Here is a 6969-nt window from a genome sequence, read left to right as displayed (position 1 = left end):
GGGGAAAGAGCAGGGAGGTGGCTTCTCTCCCCTTGGCCTCTGGGAGACCGGTCTGAACCTCCCTGGCTGGCTGGGAGGGAAGGGGCAATGGCGAGAAGGAGGAAGCCAGACAAGAGACAGCCTTGGGTCGCCTTGGGAGAGGGGGCTGGAGCTGGAATGTTTGCTCAGTGTCTGGCTCTTGTCTCCATGAGAAGAGAAGGACCCACAGGGGCCAGACTCGGTGGCTGACCTTCAGGAAGGCAGGCACTGGGGCCAGCTAGTGGGTCTGCTCGGGCTGATGCCTGTTTTCTGGCTTCTGATGAGCTCCCATAGCCAGACACCCTCACAGCCCACCCTTCCTCAAACACAGAGGCAAAAAACCTAGCTGGACACCGGATGGACAGACACACAACTATCCCTTCTTGCATACCTCCTCCCTCCCCACCAAACAGCCTTTTACAGAATGTTCCACCCCTCCCATTGTGAGGGAGGGTTATGTGCAGTGTGTGTACCCGGGGTGCCTACAGGCTGGTGTGTGAGGCGGCTGTGTTTATGTGTGCCCGAGTGTGAAATCACACCCTCAGGGGTCCTGAAATAGAAAAGAGGAAGGGCAGCCAGTAAGGCCAGGTGTCCTGGCCGGGGGCCACTCCAGACACAGCGAGCCTGCACATCTGGAACGAGACTCCCCCGCCCGCTCCCACCACGTCCCAGACAGCATCTGGCACAGGATACCGGCTGTAACACTTTCGGTTTATTGGCTGGGATGCCCTGGTGTGGCTGACCAGCCACTGGGCCTGAGAGAAGCCCTGTCTTGCTCCCCACCCCTCCCCTTCCCCACCCCCCCACTATGGCTCCTGTGGGACACGTACAGAAACTCACGCCCCAGGAAACTGCGGGAAGTGGGGGTTTAAAATAAAACCAAACGAGGCTGGGGAAGGGCTGGGACATGTATATTACAATGAGGATACGCACCGGCTATACACAATCCAGCGCGTAGAGATGGGCAGGGAAGGCGGGCGGGTCCAGCTGACAGACCCTCTCCCCACCGGCCGGCCCCCACGGAAGAATGGCCACTTCAAGTGTCTCAGTGAACGCTCTGGCTCCCTGGCCCTGGCCCCTCACTCTGGTGGGGGCGGGGGAGGAAGGGGTCTGGGGAAGTGGCTCATGAAGTAGTCCAAGTCCCCGCCTCCTGAGGACAGCCTCACCTGGACCATCGGCCCTGCAGGTCCTGGAGCCTCGGGGGCAGGGATGGGATGCCCACCTTCTGCGCGCCCCCACTGTCCGGTCCAGGTGACCAAGGGCAGCAGGCCTTGTGTCCCTGCCGACGTGCGAGGGCAGTGGTCACTTCCTGCTGTGCAGCGTGTCTTGAAACTTGGTGCTGGTGTAGCGCAGGTGGAAGCCTTTTTTGGTGATGGTGTCGTCGGAGTGGAATCTCACCAGGACAGAGTCTCCTGCCGAGTACACCTCCTCCGGGGGCTGACAGAGCAAAGGCCTGTGCGTGAGGCTGAGGACAGGAGCCAGGGCTGCTATTTTCCCTCCCCAAAGTCCCCAGCTCTAAGGAAGGTGGGCAGCTCCGACTTTCGCCAGATCCTGCAGCCCCTGGAAGCAGGAGGAAGACCCTTTTAGGGGGAGTTTAATGGGGAACCCAGAGGAGGACAGAAAGCAGGGGGCAGAGGAGCTTGTCTTCAGTCCAGAGTCGGACTGCCATTCTCAACCCAGCTCTGCTACTAACTAGTTAGTTGCGAAGTTTAGGCAACTAAACTCTTTGGGTTTTGCTTCCTTCAAGTGCAAATCTGCTACTAACTAGTTAGTTGCGAAGTTTAGGCAAGGCACTGTCTCTTTGGGTTTTGCTTCCTTCAAGTGCAAGCAGGACCAAATGCTACCTGCTCTTCATGCCTAGAAGGGCTGGGGGTCGGGGCACATGAGTGGATGGTTGTGAAGAATTCTGCAAAGGGAGCAGGTTCTCTGAGAGGCTACCTTATCGGTGTCCCAGCTGTTTCTTGAAGACCAGATGGCTGGGTCCCCCAGACCCGGACTCGGCTGCCTCCCTCCTAACTGCCCCTGGTTCTGGCCATCGTCAGCTCCAGGTGACACCCCTTCCCAGGCTCCTGCAAGTCTCTCCTCACCTCTGCATGCAGGCCCTCAGAGTGAGAGCCACCCACAGAGCACTAGCACACAGATGCCCTGACCCTCAGGATGTAGAAAGGATCGTTTTTGAGAACCTTGGGGACATTTGCAGCAACCATGCCAGGAAGCCCTGACGGGATTGGGTTCCTTCCCCGGGTCCCAGCCTGGTGGAAATCTCTGGAAAAAGCTACCTGGGACACCCAAATGTGCCAGATCAAGAGTTACATAGGGTAAAGTGGGGGAGAGGACACCAGCTTGGTACCCAGGGGACTCCAGAGCCACTGAGTCAGACAGGCAAGGAGGCTGTGTGCTCCGCTTCCTGCCCCACCTCCCCACCTCTCACCCTGCCTAGTTCTTGCTACTCAACTGAGAGAGGCTGGAGCTCTGCTCCTAAGGGGAGGTTTGCCACAACGCTGGCTCCAGCAGCTGATGCAGCTCTGGAAAGTTTCGCCCTTTCTGGGGCACGCAGGCTGCCTGGAGCACAGCCGTGAGAGGTGGGGACCACTGAGGTGATGGGAGGAAGGCGTGTCTGGGTGTGTGCATCAGTGTGAGTGCACGTGCAAGTGTGTGTGTGTGTGTGTGTGTGTGTGTGTGTGTGTGTGTGTGTGGGATGGGAAGAAGACAGTGTTCTCTGGAGGACAAAATTCAAAAAACAAAAACAAAAGAAGCCACAAGCTGTGACTGGGAGGAAAATAGATCCACCTTTGTGGTTTTCCTGTGGCCTTAGTTAAAACCCCGTCAAGTACACTGCATGTGTGGCATCTGCTTGGACAGCAGCACCAATGGCTTTGGGACCACTGGCCTCTCCAGGAGAGGAGAAGCTGGCCGTGGAAGAGATCAGGGTGTTTTTACAGCTCGGCCAAAATGGTTGGTTAGTGGGGCACAGCTCAGGCCCAGCCCTGGCTATGGCCCCAAGCTCTGACCCCACTCCGAGTCCCGGTGAGCTAGCTGCCTCGAGACTGGGACAAGGGAACGGGGAGTGGGGGGGCGGGGGGAGCCAAGAGAACCCCATCCTCCACCTTCCTCCCTGGATGCAAGCTGCCCTGGAGGCTCAACCAAAGCAGTGCTGAGCAGGCTTGGGTGAGGGCAGGGCCTGTCTTGGAGGCTGCAGGAATCTCTGTGTTGCCCCAAAAGGACTGGGTTGACTGGGTGGGGACAGCCCAGGGCAGGGCAGGCCGCTGCCAGCAGCCACCCAGCAGGCTGCATCTCCCGGCTCCAGTCAAGGGCCAGCGCCCCAAGCCTGCAGGGGCACAGGCTGGCACCAGGTCCGTGGATTGGGGAGTCTGGGGGGCCTCACCCCTGAGCCGCAGTAGCGCCCCAGTCTGGGGGCTGTGCTGTCGTAGCCATCGAAGAGCTCCATGTAGTCGTAGCCACAGTCCGTCTCCTCTTCCACCTCGAAGGTCTGGAATACGAGCTCCACGCCGTAGCCTTCCTCCGCCACGATGACCCACTCGCAGTCCACCCCCCCGGGGTAGTTGTTGTCACCAAACTGGGCGTGGGAGTAAAGATCCTTGGACTTCACCTCAGCCCGCACCTGGCCTCCACACTCTGCAGGGACAAGAGGGCCCATCACTCCCTGAGTGTGGCCACCGGCAGGCGCCGCACCTCACCACGCTGGCTCTACTGGCTGGAGGCCCTGGGAGAGGCCACGTGGCTGGCGAGAGCTGGGCTTGGACCCGGCCCAGGATCTGGCCCAGAACACGTGACTGCTGCTCTGCCTCTGGTTGGGGCCCACGGAGGCCGGGAACACACACAGGGCAGGGGCAGCTCAGCGGAGGCTGAGGACGGCAGGCTTGTTGAAAAAGGACATTGCTAGTTTGCTCCAGCCGATGGCTGTCATGGATGCATGTGGGCTCTGCGCTGCTGGAGCCTCCATTCTTAGGAAAGAGGGCGTACATCTAGATTTTACACAAAAACTCCTGATTTTTAAATGTTGGCTCACATTTTTTTAAAAACAAAGCATGGGCCAAACACAGCAGGTCTGAGGGCCGGATGGAGTTCCAGCCTCCATTCTGTGACCCTGTGCTGGGAGGAGAAAAAAAGCATGCGGGGCAGGGCCAACAGCAGCCACCCTCCTGGGGACACCATCGGCCTCTAGGACACCTGGTACTCACCTCTCCCTGGAAGGGTCAGGGGCAGGGCTTAGGGCAGGGGCTGAATTGAAGGTGGGAAGGGTAAGCTCATCAGCCCTAGGGACTCCCCAGCAGGTGGCTGAAGACCTACCTACAAGGAGCCTGCAAAGCCCGGTCTGACACTCTGTCTGACATTACAGGCCTCCCAGAACTTTCCGCCAGCCTTTCTCTGCCCGTTCCCAATTCAATCCTGGCCTCATGCCTCTATTGCTCTGGCTAAACCGAGTGACTTCTGGTCACCTGTATACACCCAGAGCTATCCTAGGGCTATGACTGTCCTCGGGCTCCTCCCCCTGCTGGAATGACCCCACCAGTCACACCCAGAGCTCTGCCCTTATCACGTTTGTCTCCTGAAGCAATTATCTGTGTGAGTCCTGTCTCATTCCTGGACACTGAGTTCCCAGGGTGGGAGCGATGAAGGGCTCAGGCCTGATGCATTCCCTTGGGCCCCGAGGGCCTTCTTGCATAGGGCTGGAGCTCCATAAATGGTTGTTAAATAAGGAACGAATGAACGCAGAGTAAGCTGCTCGAGGACTAAGATGTTCGTCTGCTTTGTTCATTGTGTGACCCGCGCTTAAAAGGCTGCCTCATACATGTTACCTATTAGTAAATACGTATAGAATGAATGAACCCGTAAATTCGGGGGTTTGGAATGTGGGTGGACAGCTGCACACTCAAGTGTCCTAGCACTGGGGACTCTGGAGATCCCCTCCCCATCCCTGGGTTCCCTACCTCCTGTTGTCACTGCCCGCTGGAGGGCCCCCTTCACAGTCCTTAATTAGGAGCTTGCCTTCCTCGACCAGGGAGCTCCCCCTCTGCTTCCTTGGCCTCGCCCTCCACACATGTTGTCTCTCCAGGCAGGCTGCAGGTTGTCTCTCCAGCCAGGCTGCAGGCTCCACTGGCCTGCAGCGTCCCAAGCTCTCTGTGACCCCCCACGGCGCCTGGGTCTGCCTTTGACACTGGGATCGGCAGATGCCTCCAGAACAAACGGTGGCATGAGAGCCCGGCAGCCCAGCGGCCTGGCCGGCGGTGGCCTCACCTGTGGAGTGGGAAGCCTGGAAGCCCTTCTTCTGGACAGAGTTGTCGGAGAAGAAGCGCAGGAACATGCGGCTGCCTGTGGCCACGACAGGCTCCGGTTTCTTGCTCCCGCAGAAGCGGCCCAGGATGGGGGCCTTGGCGTCACGCCCGTCATACACCTCCAGGTGGTCATAGGCGCACTCAGGCTGGGACTCGATGTCTATCTCAAGTAAGGTCTGGGGGACACGGGGCAGGAGGGCAAGTTAGGAATGAGTCTGGGGTGGGCAGCAGGTGGCCCCAGCCCCAGGCCTCCAGACTGCAGCTCATAGGTTCCCGGGGGAGTGGCCACTGCTGGTGAATGGCAGTGAGGCAAGACCCGGGAATGGGGAGGTGGCAAGGACACCCCCAGTGTACACCGGAGAAGGGCCTCTGTCCAGACCAGACTGGGGTTCGCACAGGATGGCAGCCCTGTGGGCTGGGCCAGGCCATCAGCCTATAGCCGACACTGCTCTGGGCAGAGCTTCTGAGTGACCCAGGGCTTTGGAGTTGACAGGAAATAGGTGACGGCCACATGGGGGACTAGGGCGCCCACGTAGGCTGGTGAGTGGGCGCCTTACCAGCTTGACCCGGTGCCCAGGGGTACTTGAGATAGCCCAGGTACACTCCTTCTTGCTGGGATATTTGTCAGGCCAGTTGGGGCTGGTGATGGTGCCACTGGTGGATGTCACCTTGTGGTCACAGCCGGCTGTGGGAGGTGAGCGAGAGGAAGGGGATCAGCAGGGACCCCAATGTTCCACTGCCTCCTATGCAGAAGAGAAGAAAGTCCCTCCTTCCTGTCCACTTCACTTCTTCTCTCTTTTGTCCCCCATGTAAAAACTGACTGAACTCACATTAGTTACTCACACGCGGGGAAACAGCTGGTTGTTTCCAAGAGAGGCCCCACCTGGCAGCATCCATAGAGCCACGCTCACAGGTGCCCCAGTGTAGACCTCTGGACCGTTGACGTCATTTGTCCACACCACCTCCGCCCTCCGCGATGCTGTCATTGTCTGATCTCCTGCCACAGCTCCATGTTCACAGAAGACTTTGGCACCCGACTCAGTTATCTCCGCCCCACTCCTGCTGCCCTCCTCGGTGATGTCAACAAACACGCAGACGGTCCACCCTACGTGCCGGCCTCTCAGCCTCTGACCTCAGCTCTACCGGTTCTTATCTCCCTCCTGTTGAAGCACACTCGCTCATGACCTCACCCCAGGCCGTGCCATCACCCGTGGTTGGTGGGTGTCAGCCCCTCTCCATGGCCGCCTCCCGTCCTTCCAGGGCACTCAGGCCCTCGCTTTCCCAACAGCGCTTTCTCAACTTTAGCGAGAGCTCCAAGGCCCCGATCCTTCCAGTTTCTCTCAGTGTTCCCTCCCTGATTGACTTAACTTGCTTCCCTATCCAGCTGGACTACGTGGCCGACCGGCCTGACCGCTCATCAGCACGCCACGCTTCCGCTGGGCCATCCTGGAAAACCCTGTCCGTAGTTGCCAATCACGGTGGGCCCCAAACCACTTGACACTCTTGGATTTGTCTTTCGCCAGCTCCATCTCTCGCCTCCTCAGCAATGGCTCCACACCTTCAGCCCTCTCACCTCCTGGCAGACCACCTCCCCTCCTGCCTCCCTGAGGAAATCAGGGCCTCAGATGTGAAGGGTCTCCACTGCCAGACCCGA

The 6969-nt window shown here is 59.0% G+C and overlaps 1 protein-coding gene across 1 annotated transcript in view; it reads right to left on the bottom strand.

Moving 5' to 3' along the window:
- Positions 1-912: 912 nt before the first annotated feature.
- Positions 913-6969, bottom strand: part of BMP1 (bone morphogenetic protein 1) — a 30831-nt gene continuing 24774 nt past the window's right edge. Inside the window, 4 exon segments of the mRNA XM_025044259.1 lie at positions 913-1455; positions 3404-3654; positions 5278-5491; positions 5873-6000. Coding sequence (XP_024900027.1) covers positions 1321-1455; positions 3404-3654; positions 5278-5491; positions 5873-6000 — 728 coding nt within the window. The 3' untranslated portion in view covers positions 913-1320.

The sequence above is a fragment of the Pteropus alecto genome, unplaced genomic scaffold (assembly GCF_000325575.1).
Source record: "Pteropus alecto unplaced genomic scaffold, ASM32557v1 scaffold160, whole genome shotgun sequence".
NCBI classification, from domain to species: domain Eukaryota; kingdom Metazoa; phylum Chordata; class Mammalia; order Chiroptera; family Pteropodidae; genus Pteropus; species Pteropus alecto.
Note: the sequence above shows the minus strand (reverse complement) of the source record. Positions and strands in the feature narration are given on the sequence as shown.